Raw genomic sequence first — 22,077 nt, 5'->3', positions numbered from 1 at the left:
GCCTTGGCAGGCGGATTCTTAACCACTGCACCACCAGGGAAATCCACTAACTTACTTTTAAAAGTTTAATGGTGGTCCACACTTTCTAGGTTATTCTGTTATCAGTGTTGACAATTGGTAAACGTCCTTTGGAGAGATATTTGTAATACTTTCCTGTAACTACTACAGCAAATTACAAGTTTTGCGGTTTACACGCAAATATATTATGTTTCTGGTGGATAAGAAAATCAAGGTGTCAGCAGGACTGTGTTCCTTCTGGAGGCTCTAAAAGGGTTTCCATTTCCTTGCCATTTCCAACTTAGTCTGCCTGCGTTCCATAACTGACTGCCCCTTCCTCCACCTTCAAAGTGCCTCATTGCAACCTCTGGTTCCACTGTCACATCTCCTATTTCTCACGGACTCCTCTTGTATCCCTCTTATAAAGCCACTTGTGATTGCATTGGGCCCACCAAGATAATCCAGGGTAATTTCCCCAGGTCAAGGTCTTTAACTTAATCACAACTGCAAAATCCCTTTGTCATGTAAGGTAACAAGTTCCAGGGATCAGGATGTAGACCTCTTTGGGGGACTATTATTTTGTCTCCCACAGTATCACTAACAGATTTTGTTAATATAATCACAATAACATTATTACACCCCAGAAGATTCACATTTCTTAACATCATCTAATATCCAACCCGTGTTCACTTTCCCATGTTTGTCTGTTTTTTTCCGGTTGGTTTACCTGAGTCAGGATACAAACTAAATTCACAGAGAGTGTCAGTTGATAGGTCTGTGAAGTCTCTTTATCCATAACAGATATCCCTTCCTGTCCTTTTTCATGTCACTGATTTCAGAAGAAACTGGGCCATTGGTTATATAGAATATCTCCCATCCTGGATTTGTTTCTTCAGCTTCTTATGGTGTTGTTTAACTTGTTCCCCTATTCCTCACATTTCCTGTAAACTAATACCTGGATTAGAGTCAGGGTCAATTTTGGGGGGTTTGAGTGCCTCAGAGGTGATGCTTGCTGTGAGCTTCCTGTTATATCACAACAGAGACAATGTCTTGTTCGCTTTTAGTGACGTTAACACTGAAGAGACAATGTTTTTTGTTGTTGTCGCTTGTTTGTTTTGCGATACGTGGGCCTCTCACTGTTGCGGCCCCTCCTGCTGCGGAGCACAGGCTCCGGACGTGCAGGCCCCGCGGCCATGGCTCACGGGCCCAGCCGCTCCGCGGCATGTGGGATCCTCCCAGACCGGGGCACGAACCCGTGTCCCCTGCATCGGCAGGCGGACTCCCAACCACTGCGCCACCAGGGAAGCCTGAGACAATGTTTTTAAAATGGTTTTATTGAGATATAATTTACATACCATACAATCCACCCATTTTAAGCATACCATTCAATATACCATAAGTACATTTACAGAATTGTACAACTACGGCCACAATCTAATTTTAGAACACTTCCATCACCTTAAAATGAAACTGTGAGCGCATTTACAGTCAATCCCCATTCCTACTCTCAGCCCCAGGCAACCATTAATCTATTTTCTGTCTCTATACATTTGCCTTTTATAGAAACAAATCATATTTTGGGTGCTTCAATGTTCTGGTCTGTTAACTTTCAGTTGGTTTCTGAATTTGATTCAGACATATTAACCTAAGCCTTTCTTTTTTTTCTTGCTCCTGGTTCTCTCAATCCCTCATTCATTTATCTTGATCCACTTACTTGTTTTGTGCTTACTTTTCTTGCTTTGTACATTTTGTGCCATCTCATGTTCCTCAGAAACCATTTCTCTGCTACCTTAGGTTGAGTATCGGGGCCCTGCTAGCCCACAGGGCACTTTTATGAGACTTATAAAATAGGTGGCCTTTCCACATATATGCAGCCCTAGGGGCTCACTGCTTAGCAAGCAAAATGTGCTTTTGAATTTAAAATGATGCCTCCTGCAGGGGATGAAGCCAGGGACCAGGCCTGCTTCGTGGCTAGCCCAGTGCAGGGTGGATTTCGGCTTCACTCCTCCTCGCTCAGCGTGTCCTTGGAAAGGGCATCACCTGCACGTCCACACGCAGCCATACCGCTAGTTAAGACTAGACATTCAGCTCTCCTTTACAACAGTAAATAGACGTTTACTATTAACTGTTCAACAAATATTTGCTGAGTGCTTTCCATGTGCTAATCATGTGAGATGCTTCAGATAAAAGTTAATAAAGTGGACACAGCCCCTTCCCTTATGAAGCTTCCTGTCAGAGTCTTCATTCTCAATGACAATTTTGCAAGTGCCTGTCTTCTCAAACAGTCCCCATGGTCCAATTCCAAACACCTATTTTAGCAGGTACTAAAAATCATGATTACACATGCAAAATGTTCAAGTTACAAAATAAAATGAAGAAAAACTATGAACATTTGGGTATTGACTCACCCAGTGATGATGCTTCCTAGGAATCTGTGCTTCTTCACACATTTTAGTCAAATAGTTTCTTTGGGGTAGCTGTGTAGATTCCAAAAGTAGCCACAATCCTTCACCCTTCCTATTATCCACACCCCTTTGCAGTATGACTATATAGCTTCTCCCACCAAGAGGTGAAATCTATTTTTTCACTCCTTGAATCTGAGCTGGCCTTATGACTTGCTTTAAGCAATAGAATGCAGTGGAATTGACACTGTGTCAGTTCTAAGGCTAGGCCTTATGAAGCCTTGTGTGATTCCATCTGTTCTCTTGGAACCCTGTCCATAGCCATGAGAACCAGTCTGGGCTGCTCTGTTGGAGGATGGAAGATCACAGGAAGCAGAGACTAAACTCGGTCAGCTAAGGGCCATCCAAGACCAGCCAGCCCTCAGCCAACCGGAAGCTGATCTCAGATATGTCAGTGAGACTAGACCAGACCAGAAGAACTGTCCAGCAGAACCCAACCCAACCCAACCCAAACTGCTGAGCTGTAGAACTGTTAAGATAAATGACTGCTGTTTTAAGCCATTAAGTATTGATGTGGTTTATTTTGCAGCAGAAACTAACTGACACTAACTTTAAGTCCCTAGGAGTAATACTACCCAGTGCTCCCACTTGGCTTTTGAGGACCTCTAGCCCACCTATCCTGTTTTTCATTCTTTTGTTCAAAATACATACCCTGGGTATCTGCTGTGTGTCAAGCAGGGCTGGGTGTTGGAAATACAATGAGAAGTCTTGGTCTTGTGACAGACACATGCACAGGCAATTTCAGTTCAGTGTGACAACTGTAAGCACATATTGCCAAGAGAGGACATGGAACAGATACATAACCCAAATCAGAGTGTCTGATAAAGACTAGTAATCGAAGGTGAGCCAGATAGATGTACAGACTGTACAAAAGCCTGGAGGGGTGAGCAGGTGGGTCAGGTAAAAAAGTACACAAACTCAGTATGGCTAGAGCCCAGAGTACAGCAGAGAAAGTGACGAGAGGGGAGGCTGGAGAGAGGAGCAGGAACTAGAACATAAAGAGCTCTGTATCCCTTTGTAGGGAGTTTAGATATCTGCTGAAGGAGAATCTAATCTAATCTAAATTATAGAAAGCTCACTAAGGCTGCAATATAACAAAGGGATTGGGGGGACCAAAACTAAAGGCACCCAGGTGGCTTTTGAGGTGATCCAGATGAGAAACATTGGCAGTTTGAACTAAGGTAGCAGCAGTGGGGATGGAGGTAAGTAAACTGATTTTAGATGCTCAGGAGTTAGGACTTGGTAAATGACTAGAAATGGGGTGATGAACTCTTGAGAGGAAGGAATAAAAGATGGTCCCCAGGGCTTCCCTGGTGGCGCAGTGGTTGAGAGTCCGCCTGCCGATGCAGGGGACACGGGTTCGTGGCCCGGTCCGGGAGGATCCCACATGCCGCAGAGCGGCTGGGCCCGTGAGCCATGGCCGCTGAGCCTGTGCGTCCAGAGCCTGTGCTCTGCAATGAGAGAGGCCACAGCAGTGAGAGGCCCGCGTACCGCAAAAAAAAAAAAAAAAAAAAAAAAAAAAAAAAAAAGACGGTCCCCGGGTTTTTGGCTTAGCCAATTGGTGATAGACACTGAGACAGGGAATGTGTATGAGGGGCAGATAAGGGAAGGGATGATGAATCCAGTTTGGAATATACTGAGTTTGAGGTGCCTTCAAGATATCCAAAAGGTGTCCAGTGGGCAGTTGGATATACCTGAGACCTGACAATATTTTATATATTTCTTCATTATCTAACTAGAAAAAAAAGGATAGTAGATGGCTGATAGCTGAAGAGTTTAGGAACTAGAAGGTGCCTTGAAATGGAAGAGCAAAGGCTTTGGGAAGACAGTGAGAGAACTGGAAGGCTAGAAAGTAGTGGTCAGGGAGTAAGATGTTTAAGATTCCGGGGATATAACAGTACAAGATAATGGATTTGAGATGGTCAATAAAGTGAAAAGCTAGGTGATGGATGGGTAACCCCAGAAGACAGCAGACCTTGGCAAGAAGAAACACTGTGAGCCAGAGGTCAAAAACCATTAATAAATGAGGAGAAATTTGATTGGCAACAGTAAAGTGGTAGGGAGCCTAACAGGTTGGCAAAAGCTTCAAAGATGGAGTAAAGTACAAAAATGGGGGACAGAAGACCCAGTACAGCTTGAGGATGCCAGTGACAAAATGAGAGGTGACTAGGGGGATTTACACTTGGGGCAATTAGCAAAGATGACAAGAATGTGAGCTACGGAATGAGCTGGTTGGCCCTAGGTGTCCTAGTTTGGATTGTTTTTCCTTCAGAAGAATTCAATTCCCATGGAGGAAAGAGCAGCAGCCCTGCAGCAGTATTTCTCTAAAGGGGAGACCAGGGATAGAACTGCCAGATTTAGCAAATAAAAATACAGGATGCCCAGTTAAATTTCAATTTCAGGTACTACACAGACATACAGTAAAACATTATTTATCTGAGGTACCTGAAGCATCTTATTGATTTCAACAAAGGTTTGGCATCATGTGGTCCTAACAACCTGCCAGTTGGTCAACCTCTCACCTATTCAATTCAACTCCCTTGTATTAGTCGGAGTAGGCTAACTAATGTAACTATTTGACTTTAAAACATACGGTTGAACAAGTTTATTTCTTGCTAATTAAGCCAGACACCAAGCCAAAGATGCCCTTCTCTGTGTAGTTACTTTGGGCTCAGGTGGATGAAGGATTTGCCCTGGGAGTCACCTCCATTCCCACCTGATGGAAAGGAAGAGCATGGAGGAGCACCTGTGGGAGGTTTCTATAGGCCAGGCCTGAAAGTGGTAAAGGCACTTCTGTACAGTCCATTGGCTGAACTCAATCACATGGTCATATGTAATACAAGGAAGCCTGGAAAATGTAGGATGCACAGGAAGAAAAGAACATGGCTTTGAGTGAGCAATCTCTGCCACACCCTTTATGAGTCTATCTGTGGATTCCCCAGGGATCAAGATTCTGGATCAATAACCTCTGCTTTAGAAGAACAGGCACCCACACGTACACCATACCCTAACTGCTATTAAAAATGTGATCAAGGACAGAACTAAAGATCATTACATGCATTCCTTTTTTCCTAGACATCAGGGTTTTTCTGATAGCCAAAAGTGGTACCTATCAAATAGATCTCACTAAAGAGAACCGGAGAAGTTCATCCTGTTGTTCCCAATTCTAGCTGCTAGCCCACCAAGTTGGTGTTTTATCTTTCCATTATGATGAAATTTACCACAAATCATTCCAAACAACAAATGTTTTCCCCTAGTTCTTGCTTATGTAAATGTTGGTTGCCATGACAACAAAAAAGACTGCCCTTGATCAAATGGCAGAGTTTGCTAAGGAACAAGAAACAACTAGCTGGTTCAGCCATAACCCTAACCCCTCAGGCGTGTTTAACAAGGGAAATTAGAAACTGGGGCAATTTCTTATTCAAAAGAAAAAGTGAAAGTAGAGGAAGAACTTGATTCTAGTGGGAGAAAAGATGTGGCCAAAGAATTTACATAAACCACTTCCTCTGTTACCTTCTTTTTTGGGGATGAGATCTGGCTTTCTCCTTTTCTCTTGTTATATCACAAGGCTCACGGAAGGACTTGGGCCTCAGACTCAGGCCAATTTTGTCTTTACTTCCTACCTACTTTCACATTAGAATGGGTTCATGCCCTTTACCATAATGCACAGAGAGAATTTACCTGTCCCTCTTAGGTGCTTTCTTGAGTTGCTGCCTCTGAGGTCTGTTATTGAAAGACCTAAATGACAACAGGATAAGGAATAACTACTTTGAATATTGTTTAGGCTATATGAAGCTACTTCCATTACATTTGGTATTTTAGAACAAGATAATTTAGACATAATCTTGACACTTTTGTTAATGAAATTCAGCCTTTTTGAAAATACTGTCAAAACCAGAAATTAAAATACCAACCAGTGAATAATCTTCATTGTATGAATATAGCTCCCCTCTAAATAATCCAGTCACCTCCTTTTCTATGGAAAACGAAAGAACAGGAAAGCACGAGAACCCTTGAGACTAGGCTTTGTCAAGCATTTCATGTTTCTACAACAGAAAGACCTTCAGAAATGGGTGTTATTCTGACTGATATTAAAACGAACCTACAGCCTTCGAGCATACACAAGACCAGGGATACTGGGGACAGCAGCTGAGAGGTAACCGGTCGGGTCCCTATTCCCCAGACTCAAACCCTGCTAAGGAAAACATTATTTGATCAACAAATATGTACTGCCGACTGTGAGTCAAGCTCTGTGCTGGGCTCGGGCAATAGAATAATGAACAAATTAGATATGGCTCCTGCCCTGATGGAACTGATTTACAGTCTAACGGAGGAGGTAGAATGAAATCACAGAAATAATTACAATCTGAGAGGAGCTCTGTGAAGGTGAATGATGTGATGATTATAAACGGGATTTAGGGGTTCAGGGAAGATATCTCTGAGAAAGCGACATTTAAGCCAGAGGGGGAGGCCAGTTAAGCTCGCTTCGACCTGTATCCCTAGAGGGTCCTTAAGCCCTGCTCTTTTTGAACGTCACTTCTTAACAGCTAGCTCTTCTCGGTCCCCTACCTTATCTCCCCATTGCTTTTTCTTCATGATATGTGTGGCAGCAGAGGTCCAAATTCTTAGCTTCCTCCTGCCAAACTCTGGAAGACCATTTTCATATTTTCATCTGTGGACAGGGCCACTTCTCTCTGCGCATCTGTAAGAGGAATAGACTTCAATCTGAAGATAAGGGTCACAAAATTTAAGAGCTGTTATGAGCACTCCAGGCTATATAAAGGAACCCAGCACTCAACCTATCACAAGATTTGGCAGCTTCTTATTCATAAAAAGTGGAAACATACTTAAATCACCTTGCTGTTAAGTGTGTGTACGGCAAAGATGGCCCCCTTGCAAGAGTTTCCTTTAACTCTGGGTTGATACTCTGCTATGTATACAGCAGTAACCAGATGTTTGTTTTGGGTCCAAGGCAGGATACTCTATAAATGACTGGCAAAGCTTGTCCTTTTCACTTTAAAACTTCACTACCCACAGGACATAAGACTATGGAGTATAAAGTCAACCTTTTAGGTATATATATTCACACACTGGTGTGTATGCATCTAAATATACATGTGCTTTGAGAAAGGATGGGAAGAACATAATGTTTAACTCTTTTAAATTATCTATCCTGAAAAAAGTGCTCACATAAAAAAGAAGGAATTACACTGAATATCTACCCTAACATTGTAAAAACCTAATGTATAACATCCACACTTCTCATCTGCTTTACAAAGCCCCTACCACATCCATATTTTCTTTATACCCACATATAACCATTTCTGGACAAGTCTGATGTTATCTGTCCACGTCATTCCAGCTTTCCAATCATTACATAATCATTCTTCTTAGATTCCCCTCAAATCATTATTTCATGACTTCTGGAGACTTTTCAAAATAACACCAATGATTGATCCCATCTTCTATGAGTACCCACAGAGTGTGTATAATTGTTTCTTTATCTCTTATTCCCTAAGCATAAAAGATTTAGCTCTTTTGTGAAAAATATTCAAAGATTACTTTCTTCAAAAGATCACCAAGCCAAACATTTGGCCATATTTTTATTTACTACATATACTATAAACATATACAATACATGCTACAAAAAAAAAACATTTTTTTAAAAATTTAACTGTCAAGAAAGTGTATAGTGTTATAATACAATGGCACATGTTCATATTTTATTTCAAATTGGTTTGCTTATCACCCATTTCAAACCATTAACAGTGAAATGTTACTTAAGGATAATTAAAAATTATCTATTTGCATTATTAACAATAAACAATCCCAACAAATTAATAAGGATTAATCATGTCAAATATTAGTATCCAAAAAACGGGCTTTTGCAGAAATTATTATATAAAATATAGCAGCCAATTTCAGTTTATTTTGCTCTATGATAATGTACATATGCACTTAAATAGGATTCTAGCATTTGCTTTTGGAAGATACTTTTAACAAGTCCTTTGATTTCTTAAGGTCCAACAACCGCCACACCCAGCCAAATCTAATCCAACAGTTCATGTAATGGCTTTGGACAACCGATCATTGAGAAATTCTTATGATTTGGGTAGAGTTGCATGTTCCACCAATATTACATAGGATGAAAAGAGACATTACAAGCCAATATCAAAATTGAAGCAAAAGAAAATACAAATATTCAAATCAGTTGTGACAAAGCTTTTCTACAAATATTTTAAATGTCATACTTTTAGGAAACCAAGATTTAATGTGTATTTGGATTTTACAGTGTCTATGCTCTAACTGAAAATTTAACAGAGTAGTCAGATGGAATTAAGTCTAGTATTGCAAATCTGTCCATTCAACATTGTTGAGCACCCACTACGTGCATAGCACTGTGCTAACATTTTAAAAGTCGAGTATTAAGGTCCCTATCAGGCATTACCTTAGTGTGAGGTAAAAATATATTAAATTAGCGTCAACTCATTAGTTTCCTTGTGGTAATGTATGTAACCCTGTGCCAGCTGGCTTCCCTGTGCCATATGATGAGCTTCTGCACAACCCTCATGCACTCACACAAGTATCTGTACACCAACTGTGCCAGGCGTTGTGCCAGTCACTGGGACACCATGATTCGGCGTACGTTCAGTGAACGCAAATTAATCTTAACTACGCAAAACAATTGGAAAGCTACGTTACTTTTCTAAAATGAGGCCCAAAGCAAAAAACAAGGTGTTTCTATTGGTCATATCACACCACAGACCAGTAAGTGCCTCTAGACTGCAAACTAACTTTGAAAGTTTCATACTGTAGTCTAAATAGCCTAGATTATTTCTGGTCTTAAAAGTCAATTCTTTGGAGCACCTGACCCCATATAAACCATTCCATACTTAAAAGGGTTTGTAAACTAAACTTGAACACAAAGAAAAAGAGCCCCAAATGAAGGCAGTTTATAATGTAATGTACTTCAAGCACTATTCTGGCCATATGAAATTAATAATACATAAGTAATTCATGATTGGTTCAAACATTTTTCAAACCACTAACCCTATCCCCAAACTCATGTCATTTTAACTTGACTTTTATACAAGTTGTACATAAAGCAAAGGGCAGAATTTGGCCCCCCAACCGTCTACGGAATATTCTAAGTGATTGGTCCTTCCACTCTACACACAAGCGACGAATTCCAGAGTCCCCTGATAGGATACTGGCCCTCAGGAGAATGGCCCTGCTGGACCCCATGAGCCAGGAGTCTATTTCGCTGTGGTAGCAATGTGAACCCACTATGACCCCTTGAGGGACGGCAGAGAGCTGGGAGTTCGGCTGTCCACGCAGTGACTCCAACACTGGCTTAAAGCTACGCACTGAATAACGTGCTCTGCACACCCTGCTTATCATCTGGAATGAAAACAACACTCGTCTTGAGGATCAACCCATTTGTAGGTTTGGGGAAAAAGAATTACAAGGCTTGAAAGAACCCCAAGAAAAAGTATGAAGCACTGACTGGGAAGGAAGACAAATGCCTCTTGTAGTGTCCTCAGAATTCTCAGGATTTGAACTGTCAGAATGAGTCATACAATGGTCATGTTGTATAAATGAAAATGCATTCCCACTGGGTACTATCACACGGTGCAGGATGACTTCATGGGGGTGGAAGGGAACAGTCTACTGCCATTTGATAGCATGATTTCAGAATGAAAATAAAACCATTGAATACATCAGGGTAAGCAGTGTGCAACACTTCTCTCCTGTCCATCAGTTTTCCACAGGTTGATTTGTATTGCCCGAGAGAAAGAAGGCAAGATACCTATCCCTTCAGATACACTCAGGCAACGTTGCTACCATCTAAAATTGCCAATTCAAAAGTTAACACACTAGCCCTCCAGTTTCGTACCCTGAATATGGTAAATAAGACTAGGGATGGAGTAGTTCAGTCTAAAAGAGATCACAGGTAACAGAATGCTTATATAAACTAGACTGCTTTGACATCTGTAAGAAAATTGTATAGATGGCAATTGGAAAAAAAAAAAAAGATTGTTCCCATCTGTGAGCAAAACTGTTTGTTGAGCTATACTCAGCTGAAGTCCTCATCGGGATTCTGTTGATCCAGCAGACGGACATGTGTGAATGGGAAGTGACCTCGTTTGCCATTACACTCCCCTTCCCACTGACCACTCACATTAATCTTCGTAACCTTTACCAGCTCACCGACCTGCAGGAGGAGAATAAGGACAACACTTTATTTCCAGTTATGAATGCAAGCTGAAAAACTCCATTCCTGGTTAGCCATACCCTGCCCACGTGATTGCTCTAGGGCTGATATCACAGAAATGGCTATTCACTGCCTCCCAAGCCCCAGCCACCAGACCGATTACTTGTGGTTAATGCAGGCAGGAGGAAGAAGTGATTTTAGCAGTGCAGAAAAACACAGAGTACAGAAGATAGAAGGGATCTTAAAACATGATTAGAAATCTCAAGTGTCTCTGGAGGAGCAACCCTACCTAGAATGATCTAGTATTCCTTATCTTTGTACCCACTACTCTTAGCTTCCTGCCTGACCCACACTGGCCCTCCCATCCCTGGCATATAGCAGCACAAACCCCCAGCCCATTCTCGTACACATATCCTGGCCTGCTGCTGCTTGTAGAGCAGAAGGCAATCATGGGAAGCATACTTCATTTGGTCCCAGAAAATGAAGTTCTCATCACCTTCCTACCAAGGCAAGGATTTTCCCACTTGAGCAAGTACAGGCCAAGACTCCAAATTCCATCAGCTCCCTGAAAGACCCCACCTTCTTCAGCAAGTTTTACTTGGCAGAGGCCACTGCCGGCCAGTACCCCCACTCCCACCCCACCATGTACTGACAGACCTTGTTGCTCCCTCAATGCCACTTGGTACTTGTTCATTAACAATAAGGGGACATCACGTTTTTGCTGTTACAAAAAGCTTCCTGTTGCAACATCAGATATTTTTGACAATCTAGGATATACCTCTATCTTATTACGAATCTTAAGACAAGGTCAGTCTGATGAATGGATTCATCCTGTAGCAAAGTATTTAACAATGGTGAGGTAAGTCCCCAAATGTCACTGGACTAAAGAACTTTATGACTATCCTTTAATTATGAACATCTGAGTTTTGAGCAGGCAAGTTGTTTCTAAACATTACTGTACATTTGGTTTTATTAAATTAATAACTACTACATATTTAACTTTCATAAAGTACTATAGAGAGCATTTTATATAAGTTATTTTCTAATAATCATTATACCCCTATAAGACAGGAATTGTTTTCATTTTACATACGAGAAACTGAGGTTCAGAGCAATTACATATTATACCTGAGGTCACAAAGCCAATGACAGGGCTGAGATTTGAGGCCAGAAATACCTGGCTCCCAAGCCCATTTATGTTTTTTCTGCTATACCAAGAACGTTCAAATTATGCTCCCACAGCCCTGGGGGTTCCTTCCCTAAGAATGCAGGCCAACCACTGGCCAAAGCCAACCCAAGTCTAGGCCGGGGCCTTCTCTAAAACCAGCTTGATCTCACTCACAGAGGAAACACGTTGCCTACTGGCCAGTCTACAATTTCCTAAAGAATTATCTGAAAACCGTAGAGGCCTAAAGTGGTTGTGGGGGTCATAAGATGCTGAGAAAAGGAAGACGGAAACCATCAGATATTAGAGAGACAAGGGATAAGACACAAGTGTGAGAAAAAGCAGCACCTTGATTTGTTGATAGTGAAGGCCAATGGTATAAGGGGAGGAGAGGGGAAAATGATATTGCATGTACATCTTTCCAAACAGATCCAGTTCCTATAGGCTGCTAGCACCAGGTTCTGTTTATTCCCAGCAATCTTCCAATTCAGTTCCTGACATCTGAGCAGGCCAACTATGACAAGCAAAAATTTTCAAACAGTCTTTGAAGAGAGGAAGCCCGGAGCATCAAGTGAAAATTTCCTTGGTAGTAAAAACAATCTAAAAGATTTCTTCCTATATCCCCAATTCTAGTTCTCAGACTATCTCACTTGTTCTCTTCTTTTTAAAATCCTTGGGACTTCCCTGGTGGTCCAGTGGTTAAGAATCCGCCTTCCAGTGCAAGGGATGCGGGTTCAATCGCTGACTGGGGAACTAAGATCCCATATGCCGCAGGGCAACTAAGCCCGCGCGCCACAAATACTGAGCCCGCAGGCCACAACTAGAGAGAAGCCCCCACGCTGCAATTAAGACACCGCGTGCCGCAATGAAAGAGCCCGAGTGCTGCAACTGAGACCCAATGCAGCCAAATAAATTTTTTTTAAAAAGTGCGAGGGAAAGAATATGAAAAAAAATAATAATAAAATAAAATTCTTGCAGTGTTGCAAGAAGTTAGCCTCTACATAAACTCCATAATGTGACTATTCCTTAGTGAATTTTCCTTGTTTCTGAACTGTCAACTACCTCTGACTCCCCACTCTTCACACATCCACACACACAACACGTTACTGGAATAACTGCCCGTGCACTGCTAGCCCCTTGCTATGATACAGTAAATTATATCAAGTGCAGCACTCCCACCGCTGTTTTTGTTATTTATCTGTACTATGTGTTAAAACACTCATGTCATACTAAAGTGCTATTCAGGTAGCTGGACCCAGAATAATACAAGTCCCTGACCTTAAGAAAGAAAAAAACATTTGAGGGGATGTGTTTGCTCATGTCAAAAATCTAAATTGCCACTCATGTTAGATTCCCCTCCAGATGGGGATCAAAGGGTCAGTTTCTTTCAAGAAGCTGGTTTAATGACATCCCAGCTGTCATATGTGAATCCATCATTTTACTGATATTAAAAACACACCCAAGGGACATGAGGGAACATTCTGGAGTGCTGAAAATGTTCTATACTTTCATCTGGGTGGTTGTCACATAGGTATATATACATGTAAACTCACTGAGCTATATACTTATATACTTAGGATTGGTACGTTCTACCAAATGATTTCGTATCTAAATAAAAAAGTGAAAAGAAAAGAATGTTTGTTACGTTTTATCCAGCTTTTCTAGGTGTTTTGTAAAAGATGGTTCTTCAGGATACATCCTTAAGCCCACCATTATACTTGATACCAAAATCTAGGTTTAAACACCTCTCTTTTACTGTAAGATTGCCATTATTCTTAAGCATTCAAAGTGTTGTCTCAAATCACATCCCAAAGAGCTCTAAGTGACGGGTAGGTAGAAATGTGGACCACCTTGCTGTTAATCAGTACCACAAAACCACACCAGCTTCTCCACAAACGGCAAAACTTGCTGATCTGCCCTCTGGCCTTTCTTCCTTCAGAGCTCGAAGGGAGAAACGAGTCGGGGTTCCCATACGGCAAGATGTTACTGGGGGGATGAATGAAGTGCAAATTAGTCCTTTGGACAACATCAGAGTCTGACATCATACAACATCTCTGATGTATACACTCTCTTGGTTCTACCCTACAGAGAAGGGCTCAGGAAAAGCACACCATCTTCTAGAATCCAAAATCTTTTTTTACAGTTGCTTAGGTTCTTGGCAGAGAAGTCCAACCACCACAGGGTGGGAAAAAAAAGCTGTGTCATGACTCTGAAACGATTCTGATTTTTAAATGGATAAAAGAAGAAAGCTGTAAGTGGTTAAGAGGCTAACTAACCTGCCCAAAGCGGCCCTGAAGTACAAGTACTTTGAGGAAGACCTTATTAAAATTAAATACCCTATGTATAATACCCTATGCGTTCTTTCTTCCAAAATATTCAAAGCACATGGGGACTCTTGGGGTCAAGAACAGACAAGTCCCAAAGGCAACATGACTCTCCTTTAGAACACGAGGCCCTCGAGCTCCAACAGGGTGGAAGAAAGGGTAGCTGTCGAGCCTGGGGCTGAGTGCAGGAGGCGATGGGGCAGTCTAGGCACATGGTGCTCCACTAAGTCCAGGTCTTTCTCCAAGTCAGATGTGACACCATAATTTGTGCTCCTCTTCCCGTTAAGCAACAACACTCTGAAGCAGAATTCCCCAATGCCAGACCAGGGGATGCATGTAGGTTTGAAGCTTGGTGTACTACTTCAAAGACAAAGAAAGCAAAACTGAATACTTGCCCCAGAAATGTTACAATTTTAAGACACAAAGGAATGTACTAATCAGTGAGCGCAGTAATAACTTAGTTCTAACACTACTGATTTCAAAATTCAAGTTATAGATGGAAAAAAAAATCCTCATCTGCACGCTAATGAAAAAGAAAGAACTTATAAAGGACCTAAAGCACTATGAAGCAGTTAACCTCTCCTTTCATGAGGCAGACCTCACTAACACCTTGTAAAGGAGAGACAGTGATGATTCTTTCGCCACCAAGGTACTATTTTAGTGTCCAGTCAGTTCCTAGCCTCTCAACCATATACCACATCCTCAGGAGCAAGTGCGCAAGTAAATTATGGCACCATCTGTAAAGAGGACTGAATGTGGTTACTTCAGTTTCTTCACTCCCAGGTAACTTGAGGAACACACTGGTTTCTTCCCTAGCTCTGTGTAGTTCCCAAGGTCAATCATGATCTTGGTACAGATTAGTCAAACCTAGAATTGATCTACAAGCCAAAAAAAAAAAAAAAGAATTGATCTAGGAGCAAAAGATTACCCAGTTCACCTTCACCAGTGAGTTCCAGTGATAATGAAAAAGAAATTGGAGCCCAAATGGCATTAAACAGGAGACATCAGGGAGCTGTGTGACCTAGTCAGCTGGTGTAACCCCAGGTGACTGCTTTTCTAGTTTGCCTTCTAACATGAAAGGCATCAACAGTTGCCAACGTTCCTTTGATCCAGATTTGCTGCGTGATTCCAGTGAGCTCAAGGCAGGAAACACACATAACTTCATATAAATAAAACCAGGGAAACCCAAGTACAGAGATGGAGTACAGGGACCTCGTTTTCAAATATTTTCAAACATACCAAGAACACATTTAGTAAATATTTCAAGATTTGACTGAAGGAGGAAAAAAAGGTAAGAAAACTACAGCAATCTAAGACAGGGGTCAGCAAACTATGGCCCATAAGCCACAACCAGCTTGCTGCGCCCTCTGTAAATAGTTTTATTGGAACACAGCAAGCTCATTTGTTGTTTTTCTACGACTGCTTTCTAGCTGCAATGGCAAAATGACAGAGGCCAGATGGCCTATAAAGTCCTTTACAGGAAGAAAAAGTCTGCAGACCCCTGATCTAAGGAATAGGTGATATTTAGGGTCCATCTAAAATCTTTCAAATCAGTGAAGACAAAGTGACGACAATTCAGTCTTAATGATTCACTTGCCTCAGAGATGGACTGAAATGGGCATGGCTCATATTGGTGGAAAGTTGCAGGTCTTTGAGATTTAACTGGTAGGTAGGCTTCCTGGTGTAGAGCAAAAGCACCACACTGAAGACAGGTCTTACCCTGATTCTAGTCCAAGTCAGAAAAGATTTTCTATAGTTCAACAACTGATAATGACTGCAACTAAGTTCCCCATCCCCTTGGTGAGAGGTGGGGAGATGACCACATACAGCAGGTACATTTTAGCTCAACATAAAGAATTTTCTAAGAACTAGTCCAGTGAACTAGACCCGAGGTTCCCAAACTGTACAGTGTCAGAGTCACTGCAGCAAATTCAGAGGGGTGCCACCAAGAATTTTAAATTTTTGAGGGAAACACAGCAACATTTCTTATGCCATGTGAACTACCAGCTCGAGGCAGTTAAAAATTTTGACATCAGATTATACTACATCCCTTTCAAAGATGTCGTATCTTTGTAGAGCTGGGTTTTGGCAGTTGCTATGATAAAAATCAAGTACCTCATGAAAATAAGTGTAGAACAGGAAATGAAGGTGGCAATGTTCCATATGGTCCCAAGGTTTGAGAAACTAAGGTGTACACATCTCATTAGTTAAATAACTGAAGTTATTTTATTAAAACAAAAATATTATTTTCTTCCAATTATTTTTATTATTTTTTCAAGTGGGTACTACGTTATTAAGATATAAGTATTTAAGCTGTTTGAACCTACTGACTTAATAAATGGAACTGTTAAGTATTTCATTTGGCCTGGAACATTGTAAAATATTACTGAAACACTATGGGTTCTATGATCCAAGAAAGTTTGGAACCTCTAGACTACACTGTTGTGGATGATACAGAGCTCCCCAAAAGTAGAGATAATTCAAATACATGTTTAAAATCATCTGGGGGCGGAGGGGCAGAGAGATAGGGATACGGGATTAAGAAGGTACAAACTATTATGTACAAAACAAGCTACAAGGGGGACTTCCCTGGCAGTCCAGTGGTTGGTACTCTGCGTTTCCACTGCAGTGGGTGCGGGTTCAATCCCTGGTCGGGGAGCTAAGATCTTACATGCCATGTGGCGTGGCCAAAAAAACAACAAATAAACAAAAAACAAAAATAAACTATCAAAAAATAAAAAATAAAATAAAATAAGCTACAAGGATATATTTACAACACAGGTAACATAGCCAATATTTTCCAATAACTATAAATGGAGTATAACCTTTAAAATTGTTAATCACTATGTTATACACCTGTAACTTACATGATATGGTACATCAACTATACTTTAATTAAAAAAATTATTTTAATTTATCTCTAAGGATACCAGAGGGCCTGCCTTCAATGTCCAAGAAGCTGGATTAGTTACTTCCAAACTCTGTTCCCATTGAGATACTGTAATCTGAAATGAAGAAGTCCAAAAAGGATAGAAGGAGAGGGAAAGCAGACAACTGTCTCAATGAACAATACAGAAATCTACAGCTACAATTCCAGAAAAAGACAAACTGAACACAGCCAAGACTTGTCACTCAGGTTCTTATACTTTCTAATCTCATTTTTTCTCTCTGGATCACAGGGAATATTAAGGTCTTCACTCCGCTTTTCCATACATAGGTCAAAAGGCCTAAATAACTTAGGTTTCACAGAGTTCCACATGGGGAGATGTAGAGCTGATGTAGTCACTGCTGCATATAATCAGGGACCCAAAGCACTTTACACCGTCCCTTATCTGTGCCCTGAAGGACAGGTCCATGCCTAAGTCCACCTGAGAAGCTCCTTGGTTACGCAGAAGTCTTATAATACCCAAGGCAAGATGCCAGAAAATGGAAGTTACATGATTAGTACATTTAAAGATAATGGGGGGGCTTCCCTGGAGGCACAGTGGTTAAGAATCCACCTGCCAATGCAGGGGACACGGGTTCGAGCCCTGGTCTGGGAAGATCCCACATGCCGTGGAGCAACTAAGCCTGTGAGCCACAACTACTGAGCCTGCGCTCTAGAGCCCGTGAGCCACAACTACTGAGCCCTCGTGCCACAACTACCAAAGCCTCCGTGCCTAGAGCCCGTGCTCCGCAACAAGAGAAGCCACCATAATGAGAAGCCTGTGCACCACAACGAGGACCCAATGCAGCCATAAATAAATAAACAAACAAATAAATATTTAAAATAAATAAATAAATAAAAATAAAGATAATGTCAGGGGGGCTTCCCTAGTGGAGCAGTGGTTAAGAATCCGCCTGCCGGGCTTCCTTGGTGGTGCAGTGGTAGAGAGTCCGCCTGCCGATGCAGGGGACACGGGTTCGTGCCCCAGTCCAGGAAGATCCCACATGCCGTGGAGCAGCTGGGCCCGTGAGCCACGGCCGCTGAGCCTGCGCGTCCGGAGCCTGTGCTCCGCAATGGGAGAGGCCACAACAGTGAGAGGCCCGCGTACCGCAAAAAAAAAAAAAAAAAAAAAAAGAATCCGCCTGCCAATGCAAGGGACAGGGTTCGATCCCTGGTCCAGGAAGATCCCACATGTCGCGGAGCAACTAAGCCCATGTGCCACAACTACTGAGCCTGCGCTCTAGAGCCCGTGAGCCACAACTACTGAGCCCACATGCCAGAAGCCACCGCAAGGAGAAGCCTGCACACCACAATGAAGAGTAGCCCCCACTCACTGCAACCAGAGAAAGCCCACGTGCAGCAAGGAAGACCCAATGCAGCCAAAAATAAATAAATAAATAAATTTATTAAAAAAGATAATGTGAGGGACTTCCTTGTTGGTCCAGTGGTTAAGAATCCACCTTGCAATGCAGGAGACGCCAGTTAGATCCCTGGTCAGGGAACTAAGATCCCACATGCCACAGGGCAATTAAGCCCGAGCGCCACAACTAGAGAGCCTGAGTGCCGCAACTACAGAGCCCACGTGCTCTGGAGCCCACACGCCACAACTAGAGAAAAGCCCGCACGCCTCAACGAAGATCTCGTGTGCCACAACTAAGACCCAATGCAGCCAAAAAATAAATAAATATTTAAAAAAAGAAAAAAAGATAATGTGATTATTCTGGGCAGTCTACAGAGGCATAAAATAAACTTTAACACCTGCAATTTACAAGATAAATTCACTATTCAAGCTCCCATGGAGCCAGAAGCATGAAACAAAAACCGATCAAATCAAAATCTTAGATCAGCAGCAGAGCAACTAAGCCCGTGCGCCACAACTACTGAGCCTGTGCTCTAGAGCCTGCGTGCTGCAACTACTGAAGCCCATGCACCTAGAGCCCCGGCTCTGCAACAAGAGAAGCCACCACAATGAGAAGCCCGTGCAGCATAATGAAGAGTAGCCCCTGCTCGCCACAACTAGAGAAAGCCTGTAAGCAGCAACGAAGATCCAACGTAGCCAGAAAAAAATAAAAATAAAAAATAAACTTCCATTTCTTAAAAAAAAAAAAAAAACTTAGATCAAATCTAAGATCAAAAAGATAAAAGGTGCCTCTACACTGTTCTAGTGTTACTTCCAGTGTTTCTCCTTCAAAACACTCAGCATATCTACATTTGTTTAAAATCCGTCTTCATTAGAAGCTCCGGATGGAACAGATGGTGTCTTCCTGGTTCAGTTATATTCCCCCAGAATTACAGTGGGCAGAGGAATACCCCTACTTTGGTTGTTAGCTAGAATTAATCCCTTCTTTCCAACAGGCTTCATTCCTACTAGAGAAATCTGATGGGTAGGGAAAGAGGAAATAGGCATTAACTTATATTCTACTGGAGGACTCTGTTCCAGCAAATATACCATACAGGAAACATCCATCTGTAAGATGAGGACAGGTGGATCTTGAACAATTTTTTAAATTTATTTCTTTAAGTACAGAAACCCTCTGTACTTAAAAAATCTTAGAGAGACCCTGATATATAACACAGTAAAAAACAGAGTTGCTTTGACTGAAAGCAAGAGAGGGAACCCAGAACCTTGCACCCTCAGCTACCTCCTGCGAAATGTTAGGGCACTGTGGAGCAGTCTGAACCCTATTATGTCTAGGGTTCTGCCCAATTCTAAAATGCAATGATTCTAATTTATCATGTTCAAGTTAACTGTAAGACTCCACTAAAACGTGCCTAGCTCATCTACAGATCTAAATTTATAGTGGGTCAAATATAGCAATGAATGTTTTTCTTATCAGAATGCTACAGTCAGAAAGCCAGAGTCTCCTAATCTTACCTCCTAGCCTCATCTCAATAGGGATGAGGCATCAGCTCCTATGAAAAACCAGAGATGGGAAAGGAGAACTGCCTCCCTGCATAGAGAATACAACTGAAGATATGCTGTCAGTGAAACCATACAAAACACTGAGGAGGGCAGCAGCACTGTTCTAAAACAAAAAGAATCACAGATTGAACCTGGGTATGGTTGCAAAGGCACCGAGGTAGATCTCGGTTCCTCATATCTCTACCTCGAACTAGTTTAAACAACCCATTCGATTTGTCTCAACATAAGTTTTTTCATACAACGAATAAGGATATCTAAGTTCTTTTCCAGCTCTAGATTTCTATGATGCTAAACTAACATCATGTTTTTTTAAGTACATACAGTGTTTTAAAGCTATTATTTGGGGTATCTGTTCTAACTTGAAAGAAGCCATCTTCATCAATCAACATATATGGCTCAAAACTAATGTCCAAAAAAAAAGAAAACTTACTGAAATCATAAACTAGTCTTCCACTTTAGTTTTTATTTCGTAAGATTTAGGTTTCACAGTAGCAGAACAGCTCAACCATCTTTGAGCACTAAAGCCTCTAATCAAGGCAGGTATCATTCAAAACAATTCTGGTGGGACTTCTCTGGTGGTGCAGTGGTTAAGAATCCACCTGACAATGCAGGGGACACGGGTTCGATCCCTGGTCCGGGAAGATCCCACATGCCGCAGAGTGACTAAGCCTGTGCGCCACAACTACGGAGCCTGAGCTCTACAGCCTGCGTGCCACAACTACTGAAGCCCAGGCACCTAGAGCCCGTGCTCTGAAACAAGAGAAGCCACCGCAATGAGAAGCCCGCACACCACAACAAAGAGTAGCCCCGCTCGCCGCAACTAGAGAAAGCCTGCGCGCAGCAACAAAGACCCAACGCAGCCAAAAAATAAATTAATTAATTAATTTAAAAAACAAAAAACAATTCTGGTAATTCCCTCGTGGTCCAGTGGTTAGGACTTGGTGCTTTCACTGCAGTGGGCCCGGGTTCAATCCCTGGTCGAGGAACTAAGATCCTGCAAGCCGCACAGTGCAGCCAAAAGACAAAACAAAACAAAACAATTCTCTTTGAGAAAGGAATTGCAAATGAAAGCAAAATTAATGTGATAACTATTCTCTACTGGGTGTCAGCTGGCTTGTTCCAAGAATGCTATTTTCACACTCCAGCCCAGTGCTAACAGAGTCTGCAATAAATGTCAAGAGTCACAACTGTCATGTGCACAGCACCGTGTTGGTTGTTGCCATCATCTGAACTTAAAATGAAAACATGAGGCTAGAAACTTTTCCTTACCCTCCAAACTCTAAGTGGGAAAAAGTGGTGTGACCTAGACAACATACATTTCATTTCTCATCAAAACCAGGACACAATTCTTTTAAGTCACAACATGATCTCTTAAAAACACACATTTTTCAGTCAAACCTGTAAGACCTAACTAACCCTCCTTTGCATCCATTATTCAGAATCTAAAAGAAAAATTTCAAATCCAGTAACATCAGAGACTACTTCAAATAAATTCCAGCTCACTGTACAGGCTAATACTCCCACTTAAAGGGCAGCTCCCCCGCCTCAGTGTATAAACATGACCCAAAGGAAACAAAATTTAGAGATTTCAGTTTACAAGAATATACTTTTGCACCTTCTCTGCTAACTTGTGCTCACAAAACTTCAGCCTGTGCTTATGAAATTTAGCTACTTACATTCAAGTTACCATATCTGAAAGGCTCTGAAAGATGGGAAAGCATGCTACTTCTACACTAGCTTTTATGCTGAACTAGCTCTGCATAACTCAGAAAGGAAGAAGAAAAGAAGGGAGGGAGGGAAGGAGAAAGAGAGGAGATAAGGGACAAAGCTGTAAGTGCTAAAGACAGGAATAAATACAATGCAATGGTTGGCGAGAGGAGATGGGCTACCAAGGATAACTATTCACCCGTAAAAGGCAAAACTTTATTCCTCAGGAGGAACTGGCTTCTTGTCTATAAAATGCATTAAACAGAGGGCTTCCCTGGTGGCGCAGTGGTTGAGAGTCCGCCTGCCGATGCAGGGGACACGGGTTCGTGCCCCGGTCCGGGAAGATCCCACATGCCGC

General features: G+C 41.8%; 1 protein-coding gene across 1 annotated transcript in view; it reads right to left on the bottom strand.

Annotated features, from left to right (window-relative positions):
• Window positions 1-1,315: 1,315 nt before the first annotated feature.
• CRK (CRK proto-oncogene, adaptor protein) overlaps window positions 1,316-22,077 on the bottom strand; it is a 32,973-nt gene continuing 12,211 nt past the window's right edge. The window contains exon 3 of the mRNA XM_082604121.1: window positions 1,316-10,674. Within this exon, the coding sequence (XP_082460247.1) occupies window positions 10,537-10,674 (138 nt within the window). The 3' untranslated portion in view covers window positions 1,316-10,536. The remainder of the gene's footprint in view (window positions 10,675-22,077) is intronic.

This window comes from Mesoplodon mirus, assembly GCF_964341445.2.
Source record: "Mesoplodon mirus genome assembly, chromosome: 18".
NCBI lineage: Eukaryota > Metazoa > Chordata > Mammalia > Artiodactyla > Ziphiidae > Mesoplodon > Mesoplodon mirus.
The sequence above is the reverse complement of the archived record's forward strand: the minus strand, read 5'-3'. Positions and strand labels throughout refer to the sequence as shown.